This window comes from Felis catus, chromosome C2 (assembly GCF_018350175.1).
Source record: "Felis catus isolate Fca126 chromosome C2, F.catus_Fca126_mat1.0, whole genome shotgun sequence".
Classification (NCBI taxonomy): domain Eukaryota; kingdom Metazoa; phylum Chordata; class Mammalia; order Carnivora; family Felidae; genus Felis; species Felis catus.
This window is the reverse complement of record NC_058376.1, coordinates 142,708,093-142,722,142: the sequence shown is the minus strand read 5'-3', so window position 1 is coordinate 142,722,142 and position 14,050 is coordinate 142,708,093. Positions and strand designations below refer to the sequence as shown.

The following is a 14,050-nucleotide window of genomic DNA, read 5'->3' as shown; positions in this document are numbered from 1 at the left end:
AAAATACTCCCTAGAAATCAAGGGTTAATAAAACGTATTAGTCTACTAGGGCTGCTATAACAAAATACCACAGACTGGGTACCTTAAACAATGTATATTTATTTTCTCTCAGTTCTGGAAGTCTAAGATCAAGGTGTCAGCAGGTTTGGTTTCTTCTGAGGCCTCTCTCCGTGGCCTGCAGAGGGCCACCTTCTTGCTGTGTCCTCACATGGCCTTTCCTGTGGGCACATGCATCTCTGATGTGTCTCTATGTGTCCTATTCTCGTCTCCTTATAAGGATACCAGTCAGGTTGGATGAGGGCCCATCCTCAAGACCTCATTTTAACTTAATCATTTCTCTAAAATCCCCATGTCCAAGTACAGTCACATTCTGAGATATTGAGATTAGGACTTCAACATACAATGTCTGAGGGGGCACAATTCATGCGATAGCATGTGGCGTCCATTGAAAAGAATAAATGGAGAAAGAAACCCAATGAAGGACTAAAATATTGCTGGTGGTTTTATAACATCAGCAACAATGACAATATCATCGGCCAACTTTGAATAGAGATGAATATGAGATTTTTTTTATCCCAAAAAACAAGTGTCCTGTGGCACCAGATAATTACCCTTCTCCTTATAATTACCTGAGGCCTCCCCAAAACTCTTCATGCCTCCAAAGTGAGAAATGGATAGAGCACGAACTTTAGTGTCAAGAGAACTTCTTGTAAGTCTGAACTCTTTCACTTATTACCTTCTTGGGCAGTCATTTAGCATTTCTGGGTCTCAATTCCCACATTTGGAAAATGATGCTGTTATATACTCTACCTCCCTCTTTCCATGGTGGTTGAGGGGATCACATGAGCCAGAGGCCATTGACGGGTTGTGAGATTCTGGGCCTTGAACTTGTGTTAGATCCTGAATCTTGTTGATTAGGCATAGGTTCATAGCAAAGGATGACTGGATATCAAATATTTTGGGCACATAAAAGCGAAGGGAAACACATGATAAAAAAATCAGAAATTAAGCAGTACTGAATAGGAAATGAGTCAGAAACAATGTATAAATTTGAGGGGAATGTAAAAGGCAGAAAATAAACATAAATGATGTCCCTGTTTCATTACATGAAGGGTTTGAGGGGTCTTAAAGAATACTTATAGGGGCGCCTGGGTGGCTCAGTCGGTTGAGCGTCTGGCTCAGGTCATGATCTCACAGCTCCTGGGTTCGAGCCCCACATAAGGATCTGTGCTGACAGCTCAGAGCCTGGAGGCTCTTCGGCTTCTGTGTCTCCCTCTCTCTCTGCCCCTCCCCCACTCACACTCTGTCTCTCTCTCTCTCTCAAAATAAATAAACATTAAAAAAATTTAAAAAAAGTACTTATAGTAAAATAGAAACATGTATATGATACATTTAAAACAATCAGAATAGCTAATTACTTACATGTGACTGCAGGTCCAAAGTAGAGAAAACTAAACTGTAGCTAGATGGACTATGAGATCAGAAATGGTTACTAAATTAGAAGTGTAGACTTTTTTTCCCTCTTAATTCTCTGGCACGGGAGGCAAACAAGGGAAATTTTATGAAGGATTCACATGACATTCATTCTCCATGAGGGGATAGCTGTTCATTTTTTTATGGCAGCTAAGCACAACGTCTGAGAAGAAATTTCTAGTGCAGAATGTCCTCTAGGTCAGAGTTACTACCCTGACTGGCCACCCTAGATCTCTCAGGAAGAGAGGAACCATCAAAACATTCAGAGGCCAGAGCCCAATCCTCAAGGTTTCCAGTTCAGCTGGTCTGAGTACATAAGTATTTACTTTGTGCAAAGGCTGGGTCAATCTGCTTGATCATTAGTCAGGTTTGCAAAGCGTTGATGGGGGATGTTCAGGGATCTTAGTTTAGGTTTTTCCGAGAAGCAGGCAGTGAGACAAGGATTTGAATGCAAAGTGTTTATGCGGGAGGTGAAGGAAGCACAGATAGGGTAGTGGAGAAACGAGACAACAGAGGAAAGGCAGCGAAAGTAGCACCTCACCAAGCCCATTAGCCCAGTGGTCTAGCACAGCTTCATCCTGCTGGGGTAACAGTAACGCAGAGTAGGACACATGCTTCTGAGAGTGAGGGAGCTGGGTGTGTATACACGAAGTGCCTAGCGGTCGTGGGTTGAGGGCTGCTCCCAGCAGATGGCAATTCCCTGGTGTCCCTAACCCTCACGACCCTCCTGGGAGCAAGTGACCAAGGGTCATTCATCAACCCCACGACCCAGAGCTATATTCGCATCTTCCCTGTGCAACAGCATGGTTTACTTTATGTTACGTGGGGCTTCAGAGCCGGGCACAGAGGGATGGGTGTAAAATGGGAATGGACCACTGCAGTCCCCGAACACCAGGCCCGGCCCACTGGCTGCATCAGCTAACCTCATTTCTCTGCTGTGCAAATTAAGAAAATTGACTTGTCCTCTCTTCATTTATTACCACGGGACTTAAGACAAGACTTCATGTAACTACAGGGTGAAGCATAACTAGGCAGTGCAGCTTAGGGAGAGCAAAGGACGTGGAGGAGAGCTACACCTGGCTCCACTCTGGCATGTTCGCTGTGGGAACTTGGGCAGAATACATTCTGAGCCCTAGTTTCCTCATCTGTAAAATGGGAACAATGATAATATCTACTGGGCAGGGATGTTGTAAGAATCAGGGAAGGTAGAAACAGAGCCTCGTACTCTGCCAAGTAAATGATAAGTGCTGTTAAGGAAGGGAGAACTATTGAACAAAAGGTTCTTTTGTAGGATAAAAGGTTCTTCATCTGTGACTTATACACAGGGATTCCTCAGTTCATGTTTCAATGGGAAGATAGAAGGTCTTGTCCGTGGTAACGTGCGGACAATGTCAGTTTAGGTCAGTCGTGTTTGTTCCCCCAGAGCCTTCCTCCAGGTAGCGCTCTCCCTGGTTTTTCTCCTTCGTTCTTCATTTTACATTCTCCTCTTGTCAGTGCAGCTTGCTCCACAGAGAGTCAGGGAATTGGCAAGACAGTCTGTGAGGATGAAAAACTTTGAGAGCGTCTTTCATATATCTTCCTTCCAGAAGGAATGTGGACAAGCCCAAGGAAGCTGGATCTGTGTAAATTAGCCCCATCCCACTCCCTGTGGGCCATTTTATTTTAAAATCTATTCAACAATCAATGCCATTAGCTCAACAGATGGCTTATTAATCTTCAGACCAACAGCCAGATTTTAAATTGCCTGCCTTCCATTTTGCAAACCCTTCTCTGAAGAAAAAAGTACATGAAATATAAAAGGAAAAAAAAAATAGAATTTCAGTCCCAACCCCAGGGAGACCTACAATGTATTCATTTCAGGCCTGGTTTTTAAGGTCAGATTTGGCAAACTTTTGTCAGTCGGATGCTCGTATGTCTACAGGCAAAGAAAGTAAATGCATTGCTTTGTTTTTGAAAATAGTGAGCAAAATGCAAAACATTTGTCAGCCAAAGAAAGCACACAGCTCCCCAACCTGATTAACTCAGTTGCCATTAGTGACAAGCATAAATGTTTTCTCTGAACTTGGGGATAGCCTTGAAAATACATCTAATAATTTCCCTGGAAATCCCAAACTTAGGCCATCCCTAGACCAGATAACCGAAATATTTTGTTTTCGGTGATCTCACTATCTCTTTTCCTGGTGTTTTTAGGGGCCAATTCCCCACTGTATTACCACAATGTGCACAACACACACACACACACACACACACACACACACACACACACACTTCTTAATTCACACTAGCTTCTGGTTCTATGTTAAATAAGTTAGAGCCATAAACAGAGGTGGGTTTTCTTTTACTGTCTCCCACCCATGATACTATGGGACTGTATATCCATACGTCTCATAGTCGCAAGATCATCATTTCCCTGAGTTGGCATTAGAGTCTTAGACCTTAAGGGGTGTCCCCTGCTTATTCACTTGGGGCATTTGGGACCATCCATCTATGGGCAAATGTGGGATGAGGAATCCAGGTCTTTCTTTTCCCTAAGTTTCTATTTAGATTTGGATTTGGCAAAGGGTTGGGGAGGGCATTTACACATGTGTGGTTAAATGACTTTGCCTTTGGTTTGCTCTATCGGGGTCAGACCAGCCAACTTGATGAATCAGTGACATCACGTTGGAAGCCAGACTGACAAGAGCTCTGGAATTGGAGACCATAGGGTTAAAGACAGTGACTCCCTCCCCCCCCCCTCCCCCCCAGCAAGGCTGTATTTGACCACACAGGGTTTAGGCAGCAACTCAAGGAAACAAACGCTCATCAACCCTCCCTCCCCAGGAAGCTGCATCAAGATCATTTTCTCCATCTCTCCCCTGGGAAGCCAGATCATGCATAGTGTTGAGCATGTTATCTGGGGGTTGTTTGTGAAAGGAAAACTGATGACTTCAGTCTATCTTGGGGGAACAAGGACCTTTTTAGAATCACAGATACTCTTCATTACAACTCTGTGACAATGTAGGAGCCGCGACTGCCTTCTGACTCCTCAGAGAAACTGCTACTGATTGCTGGGACATCTTCGTGGTGTATATTGTTACATTGTTTTGTTTCTTTGAAGACTGGGGGATGGTTCATCAGGAGAGGCACTTGGTGCCCTGTGAAGGACACTGGGTGAAGAGTATGGACACATGCATGCTAATGTCCATGTCTGAAGGGTTTCCATTTCAGCACCTGTCAAATCAGTGGGTGAGATCATCTCCAGAGCTCTCCCAGCCCTGAAATTCTAGGAGTTTGCCTATTTCTAGTAACTTGAACATTTCATTAGGCAGAATTTTCCATTCTCTAGCTGTGCCAGATAGATGAGAAAACTTACTGAATGAATTGAAAGTCTCGAGCCAGTAAGGAAAACCTACCCACATCTCAGACTGCCTTATGCTTGTTGATGTCAGAACATGAATTATTGTGGGTAATCATCGAAGGACGTAAAAAAGAACAACGCGTACCTGGCAGAATTTGTATACCAGTGCATTACAATTTGCCAAAGTGTTCTTGAAAGTTAAATCTTACGTTACATAACTTTTTTATCACTTTCCTTAAAAATGTTCCAGTTGGGCTGGCACGTTTTATGATTTGCCTTGCTTCAGAGATAAGCGCATTGTCAATGATTAGACACAACTTCCCAGGTACTTTTGAACTGCAAAGGTTGAGGTCGGGTGAGTGATGGCAAAGGAGAGGGTTGAGCACAGAAGCTGTCAATTAAAATATTTAAAAAGCAAGATGGTGTGTATGTGCCTCAGATGATAAGATGATAGTGCATTTCAAAAACCCTACAGTTCTCAAAAAGGTAGCTCTCCTTGTATATATACATTTACGAGAGTCCAGAAACTTTAGCATGCTGGGATTGAAACTGACGCATGCATTTCGGGGCTTTTCCTATACAGCCAGCCACCGGCCTCAAGAAGCCACTCACTGGCCTCGTTCACTGTTGGCCCAGTGGGGTGTAACATCCCTACAAGCTGATGGGAAGTGTGTTTCCTTCCAGTTCCGGTCACGAAGGGGCCTGATAGCCTGGTATCTGGTGGTGTTTTTGGTTTTTTTTTTTTATTTAAAAAAAATTTTTTTTAACGTTTATTTATTTTTGAGACAGAGAGAGACAGAGCATGAACGGAGGAGGGTCAGAGAGAGAGAGGGAGACACAGAATCTGAAACGGGCTCCAGGCTCTGAGCTGTCAGCACAGAGCCCGACGCGGGGCTTGAACTCATGAACCGCAAGATCACGACCTGAGCCGAAGTCGGACGCTTAACCGACTGAGCCACCCAGGCTCCCCTGTTTTTGTTTTTTAACGAATTAATTTTCTCCTCCGGCGGCTTAACTACTCCAATCACAGAAACCTAACTTAAAGTTGTTGTTTTAAAGCACTCACACTTATAGCCTGTTAGCTGAAATTCTATACACAGAATCTAGGCAGGGGAATGATTATTAACCTAGGGTGCACCTCTTAACTCTGTGTACACAGAGAACTACAAACCCACATGTGGGAATTCAATGTTGCCACATCTGAACCAGCCTGCCACTGTGCTGCAACACTCTTCAGAGATTTTTTTTTTTTTTTATACGTACTCACACTTGACCAATGCAATTGGCCATTAGGAAAATAAACTCTTATTAGCAAGAAATATGAAAAGGCTATTTTGGAAGAGGCAACCTGAAGTGGATTCTGTGATTTGTGAAAGCTTTTCTAAAATGAATGTGACTCACCCACTCGAATAAATGCAATTAATGTTTTAAGGCTTATCCTTTGCCATGGCTGGACTTTCCTATTCTTTAGCTGGCGTGGGGTGGGGGGAAGGTGCATTCAGTTAGGCATCTCTCTGTGGTAGTACTTACAGAGATATATTATCATGTTGTCCTCCAGGGGGCGTTAAATCTTCAGCAAAGCTCCAATTCCTCTGGAAGGCGTTCAAACCCAGTTAGCAAAAGCAGACAGTCTGGCTTCTTTCTCACTGGGATGCAGAAGTACTGGGGCCCATATTCTGAATTTCACATCTCAGACTTGTGGACTAGGTCTTGCTTTTTTTTTTTTTTTTTTTTTTTTTGTAAGGCTAGGACGGGTGTGACAATCCCATTGCTCCGGGGTATGTGCCAGTGTGGCCTTGCCACGTTGTTCTGAATGCTCTACTACAGGTATCAGAGTGGCTGACCCTCATGACCCATGTCAGGAACCTCTTAAGAGACTATTGATATGGACAGGAACCGTGGTGCTTTCCAAGGGCAGAAATGTGATTCCTGGAGGCCCAAAGTTAACCTAATGTGGGTTGGAGAAGGCTTTGTGGGTCAAAATTGCAAAGGATCCAACCTTCCTACTTAAGCCCCACAAAAAGTCATTGTTGCTCATTACTGTGTTAATGAGACCATCACTTGGGAATCTGCAAGCCTCTTGGTCTGGGGAACCAGCAACTTCAACAGTAAAGTGAATGTAAAGCAATGCAGTACATTGGTTAAGAGGCCCGTGGGTTCTAAAATTGACTGGATTTCAGTATCTGCTGTACTTCTTATAAGGCCTGGTTTTCTGAATTAATTACTTACACTCTTGTGTCTCTGATACCTCATTCACAAAAGACTATCTCATAGGGTAATTACAAGGACTAATTAATACAACCCAAAGAAAGTACTTGGTGCGTTGTAAGTGCTCCATAAATTCCATTAGTCATTCTTACCCTGGAGCCCAGAATTGAGATCCATGATAGGGCTCCAGCTTTGTCTTGCACTTCTCCCCGACACAGATTCCTTCATCCCAAATACCACCTTGCATTTTTACCGCTTTCCTCCCCCTGCTTCATCTACCTTCCTTGCCTGTATCACCATCTGATGAGATCCCACCCAAGTTCCAAGGGTTATCTGTAATGGCACCTTAAAACCAAAATGAAAACCAAAAACCAAACCCACAATTCCCTGCTCCAAGAACTGAATTAACTTTCTCCTATCTCAGAACAGTTTCAGGGACACAATATCTTGATATACTGGTACATACATCTGTCAAAACTTATGGAACTGTACCCTTAACATGGCCAATTTTCTGGCATGTAAATCATACCTCTCCAAACCAACCCAGTAGGAACATAATGAGAATGTCTCAGCCTTTGGAGAGAGGAACACTTGGTTCAAAGTCAAGTTCTAATACTTTCTACCTGGCACTTCGTTGGCCTTCTTTCACCTCCGTTTCCTCTTATGTAAATGGGCAGTTGTTACGTTCTCCCTTTGCAGTGAAGGTTTAGAGACCTAATGATAGTATAAAAATGCCTCGCACACTGTTGATGCTATATTACAGTTAGGACTTTCCTTTTCAGCATAGCTATTTCTATGTTTGTCACATACACCTGCCCACCAAAAGGTGATCTTCAGGACAGAATATGTGCTGTCCTTTTCTTGTCCATGTATCTGGCATAGAGTAAAAGCAGTGTGTTTAGCTAGATATAATATAATATAATATACTATAATATAATATAATATAATCAATATAACAGCTAAACACACCAACTTTTAGATAGCGAACATCTAGCGGCATCCCAGCGGAAGCCTCTGCAGGATGCCGGACTGTGTATTATCACTCAGGTTTGCTAAGGCTCAGTATTTTAAAGTCTGACAGACACTTTCCTTGCTCGATCATTCAGCTATGGCTTCCCCGTGTCCAGTAGGACTTAATAACACATCTTTCATTATGATAATTCTTTAGGCTCGTAAGGGTTGTCGATTTCTCTTGAAAGCAACGGAATGACTGTACTGTTTTCTGGACCAATAAGTCACTCTGTTTTCCATGGTTCAAAGTTAAGCTTTTATTTGGTTTTAAATTAAAAAAATAAATTTCATTATTAAATAGTGAGATGGATCTAACTTATGTCCAGATAGTAGCTTACTCAGGAATATACCACTGGGGGTACAATTAAGGGGTGGGACACCTAAACTAAAATTATCTGTTATGTTGTCATGTTTGTTAAAAGCTCGACAGTGGCATAATTCAAAAGAAAGGGAGATACAAAGTTTTAGATGTTTACAACGGATGGGAAAAGTAAACCACTTATTCTATTGCAACTGCAAACGAATTTCTTTCTCGGTGCCAGTCTGTTTGGACGCTATACCACAGTGCTAATGTCATCGGGCTCATCTGCTTTCTTCTGCCTGCTGGGCAGGGATTTCAAGTATTCAAGGTGTCTCCGGGCATCCTCCTGATTTTGCCTCACGTAATACACCACATATGAGATCACCATGGTGAACCAGCCAAACATGGTGACCAGCATGGCATAATCGGTAGTCTTTTTGGGGAGGTTACAAAGGTCAGCATCATTGGCAGCATTGAGGAATGGTCTCCCGGCGTGCTCATCCAACACAGAAGTCTTACAGATCACATTGTGGGCTGTCTCGTGGTTGGATGCCATGCTCCTCAGAACTTGCTGGAGAGTACAGTCGCAGTGCCAGGGGTTGTTGGCGATTCTGGCCCTGGCCTTCAGGTTATTGAAGGCATTTTTGTGTACACTTTGAATCCGGTTGTCAGACAAGTCCAGAGTCTGCAAAGTTTCCGCTACTCCTTTGAAAGCATGCTCATCGATAAACTCAATGCCGTTTTTGGACAAGTTGAGAACTCTTAGTTGATGGAGGTCCTTAAAAATCTCATTGGGGATAGATGTGATCTGATTGGAGTCCAGATACAATAAGACTGTTTCAGGAGGAAGATCTCTAGGTATTTCCTTGAGATTTGCATTGCTACAGGTGACATTTAAACCCCCAGAGGAAGAACAGAGACAGCCCTTGGGACACATACTGGCTGAATGAAAGCACAGTATCATAAGAACAAAACTTTGTAGGAGGAGACACATGGAGAGGGAACGGGTTAACCACAGGTCTACCAGATTCATGCTGGAATGTCAGCATAATCACAAGCCCATTCCTCATTCACTCCGACAAGCAAGCGTGGCAACGGTTCCAGCCTTGTCCACACTGCTGATTTCCTTCTTGCTTATTTCAAAAGGTTGCAGCTAACACATGTGTCTCTTCATTATTCCTGTCCTTGCTTGGGTACCTAAAGGAAAGGGAAGCAGAGACAATTAGCTTTTTTTGCAGAGAGAGCAATTAAAAGTGCTCTCAGGCGTCTGGCATTCTATGTGGGCAGGAGAGGTAATTTCCATTGATACCACTGGGAGATGTCTGCATAATGGGAGTCTCCTGCTCAAATCCCAGGTGCTTGGGGAAAGGTCTGTCAATAAATGACATTTCCGAATCCTGCCGCCTTGTTTTTAGTTGTGCAGAATTACAGCAAACAGCCTAGAATTCTGTCATCTCTACTAGTCCTCTCAACATCCTGAACCCCTTCTAAATTATATAGCAATAAAATTTAATTACGCCTTTCCTCCTTTCTACAGTTGCAGATGCATGAATGCAGTTTAGACCTCCTCTTGAGCAGCAATGAGAAATAACACTGATATTTCATGGTTAATGACCATAGATAGCAATAATTGTCATGGCTCCTGAATGGATGCTCAATTGGAATATTTTCTCTAAAGAAACATCTTGCTTGAATTAAGAAATGAATAAATGCATTCCAACCTTTACAACAAAATGTTGCTAGGGACTGATAGAACAGAATCCCCAAAAGGGTTGTCTCCCTGATTCTCTCTGTTTTCTAAACAACCTATCCCGTCCCCAATAGGTCTTCAAATATGACACACACCTCCAAGACTTTTTAAAATATAAGGACTAAAAAATATTAGCCTCTAAGACTTTCCCAATAGCTTATTTTTTTCTTTCCAATCATTATATGTATATATTATTGCTGAAATGTATATATATACATATACATGATAAATTATATGTATATAATAAATTACATATATAATAAATACACAGTAAAACCTTGGATTGCAAGTGACTTGCTCTCCGAGTGTTCTGCAAGATGAACAAACATTTCTAACAAATTTTAACTTCATAAACGAGTGATGTCTTGCAATACCAGTGGTAAATGACACCGAATGTCACATGATCACAACGGAGGCAACGGTTCTTGAAATTCACTTTGATATACAAGTGCTTTGGATTACATGTATGTTTCCAGAATGAATTATGCTTGAAAACCAAGGTTTTACTGTATATATATAATATTGTTGGAAGGGGCTTCTGAAATGTAATTAAGTAATATTTTAATATTAAGTAATATAAGTAAGGATACAAGCTTACTCAGGAACAGAAATGAGAATATTAAGTGAACCCTCCAAACTCTTTTCTCATATAGAGAGGACAGGCATCTTTGGGACCAGTTCACAGAGGAAGCAAGTGGATTTTGGAGAGATTATGTGATTCGCCCAAGGTTATAGCTCATAGGTGGCAGAGACAGGACTCACGCCAAAGGCTTTATTCTGACTTATTAATCTCCTAACACTCTCTACTACCCCTACAATGCTCTCCCAACATTATCTGCTCTATAAAGACAGTTGGGATCAAGGAAGCATTGCTTGTTATGACTTCTGATGCTGTTATGTCGAAGCTCAACCCCAAATTCAGTACCCCATGGAGCTCGATGTCTGATTTCAGAGTGTCCTCTCTCAGGATGTGAGAAACAAGGGGAATATTCCTTCCTCTTACCACAGTGAGTAATAAATGACTTTCTGCATGAGCAACAAATGAGTCTCTGCAAACTTATCTTTTCTAAAGATCCCAGATGGATAAATACAGGGGGAAATGACTCCAAATGTTACCAAACTCACAGAAGAGAAGATTAATGTGAGCTGAAAACATAATGAATGGGGTTGTTAATCATGGGAAAAATGAGATTAGCACTAGCAGAATGGAGTGGATGTGCTTTTGGAATCCTGAGTCCCTTAAATGCCAGAGAATGCTAAAGAAGGACCTCTAGGCTTACTGGGCCATCCATCAATAGCTCATTTCATTTGCAGTGAGTTTCCCTCCCTTCCATGTTTTCCTTGAAAACTGCATTGCACGACATTTGGGACTCTAGTGATTGTCTAGATGGGAGAGAGGAAAAAATAAGCAGGTGTGGAGGGGAGGGCATTCAGAGAGAAAGGAGGGTGGCAGAAGGATAAGATAAAGGATGTTAGGAGGAAGGCATGAGAAGGACACAGGAGATGGGGGACATGAACATGATTAGAGAACATGAAAAAAGTCTATGCGATCAACCAACTCCCATCAACTGAGGCTGTGCAACCAGCCTAAATCCTGCTGAAAGGTGGCAAGGCTTCTCTGGCAGACCCTCCACATCTCTCCAGAGACTGATTAAGAGTCTACCTGAAGAAAAGTGTTCACCAAGTTAGACTGTAAGTTCCATGAGGGCAGGGGCTTGTTTCCGCCTCATGCAGAAACAACAGCAAACAATTAAAAAGTGCAAAGTGCAATTAAAAAGTACACTGGCGTGTATCCCAGCTTTAATCCTTATTAGCAATGTGTTCCTGGGCAAGTTATTTAACCTCTCTAAGCCTTATTTTCCTTATCTTTGAATAGAAATGATAAAAGAACACAGTTACAAAGTTGATTTGAGAATTATGTGGGATAATCCACATAAAGCATTTAGCCCAATGTCTAATAGGTAGTAAGAGCTCCATACTTGTTAGCTACGGTTACTGCTATTATCCCAGATACGTTCCCAAATGCTAGCATAGTGCTTGACATGTAGTCAGGGCTATACAAACATCTATTGTATGAATGATCGAATAACATATTGAAGCATATAGCTTTCCTTTTTCTTCCCTAAGATAATTATTTTTATTTTTAATATAAATATTGGCTCTTCCAATGTCTATTGGTTTTACATGTCAACATGGTGGTCTTTGGAAAAATCATGAGCGCAGGCTCCTAGCTGATGAAAGGAAGAATGGAGCTTTTCCGGTAGGCTTCTTGAGACTTAATCTTGGTTTCTACAGGATGATCGGCCCAATGGTCATGGTAACAGACAAGAAATGATGAGAACACATCTTGAGTTTTCAACAACAGAATGAAATACCTCTTGAGATGGAATCCAATGAAATGGTTTCACCTTGAAACCTTGAAATGGTCCACCTATACACTGAATAGAACGCCTATTAGGAATACAAATACAGAGTATCTCTTGCATTCAGAGATGCTGGGCTCAAGCTATTTCATTTTCTTCCTGTCATGTTGGAGGAAAGGGAAACAAAAGCTCTGGGACTGGCTAGATAGATTACTTGGCTGCTATGACTCAGCCTCTAGTGCTCCCATGCTCAGCCAGGACAAAGTGACAAGAAATGCAAGGAGTAGAGAATTGAGCCCTTGGATGTCTAGGAAGCAGACAGCAGGGGCCAAAGTTATTGAGTCAAGGTCATCTTCAGCAGGGAAGATGGAAGAACGGCCTCTCCACTCTAATATGCCGAATTACTATTTTCCAAAATCAGCTTGACATTGTCTTAAATTGCTGGAGAGGTCAAAAGAGGTTCTTGGAAAAGAAAGACATGGGAGGTGTGCCTTAGTGAAAAACATAGGTATTCTTCTGACATCAGCTACCACCCAGCAGAGTACAAAGCTAAGGAGCAGCTCAAAAACTTAAAACTCCCTCCTGCTCTATTTCCAGTCAGGTCTACCCAAATATGCGAAGCAGCAAACACAATATCCTGCTAGAAAAAATAGAGTGTCTCCTTTCTAACTTCAGGGGGAGTATGTAGAACACCAGAGAAGGGCTGGGGTCACACTGGTGATGGCAAGAATAGAAGCAGCATCACTGCCTGTCCTCCTGATAAGGAACAAGATCCGATAAAGGGACAGAGCAAATCAAACAGTGCCTTCTCTACCTCTTGACTCCCCTCTGCATTTCTCAACTCATCATACTACCCTATCTTCATTCCCTTTAAATATGTCTGGGGCAGTCAGGAAGCTACTGTATTTTTGGAATGTGGTATTTAGGTATGAGCTGTGCTCCCAAACGGGGCCATTTTATCCCTGGCCCCATGCCTTGCCCACATTTTCCCATCACATGGGTCTCCAAGGTCCAACAATTAATGCCCGGATTGGGTGGTAACTATCAAATGTTGTTTCCAGAAGAAAAAAAAAAGTGTATTTAGCAAACTGCCTGAGAAGACAGATCTTTCAGTGGTTGATTAACAACTCTATCTTGCTTCCTGTTCCTTTCTTCTCATCATTAGGGGATAGATACTCAGGGACACTCAGGGCTTCAAACCCAAAGCTTTCATTAACTCTTCTAAGATCAGTGAGCACACCAATTCAAGAAGAAATAACAGACCGATTTCTCCCAATTTCTTTCCATGCAACACTGCTACCAACGAGGATTTGATTAAAGAGCACAATACAGCAACACAGGAAGGCCCTTTGATTCGGGGTGGGGGGTGGGGTGGGTGGGTGGGTTCATTAATTTTCAAATTAATGAAAAAAGAAAAACAAAAACCTCATAAGTTTAAGTACTTAAAATTAAAACTTCCATAGGGCAAAAGTAAGACCATACACAAAATGAAAGGGCAGATGCTAAAACAAAGGGTTGATTTCTTTAATATACAAGACATTCTTACCAAGGGATAAGAAACTGATCCAACAGAAAAATAGGACAGAAAAACAATATATACGAATGAC

General features: G+C 42.1%; 1 protein-coding gene across 5 annotated transcripts in view; it reads right to left on the bottom strand.

Moving 5' to 3' along the window:
* Positions 1 to 8,266: 8,266 nt before the first annotated feature.
* Positions 8,267 to 14,050, bottom strand: part of LRRC3B (leucine rich repeat containing 3B) — a 108,283-nt gene continuing 102,499 nt past the window's right edge. For all 5 annotated transcript variants that reach the window (XM_045037705.1, XM_019810795.2, XM_011286270.4 and 2 more), the window contains one exon: positions 8,267 to 9,527. In XM_045037705.1, the coding sequence (XP_044893640.1) occupies positions 8,584 to 9,363 (780 nt within the window). In that variant the 5' untranslated portion in view covers positions 9,364 to 9,527 and the 3' untranslated portion in view covers positions 8,267 to 8,583. The remainder of the gene's footprint in view (positions 9,528 to 14,050) is intronic.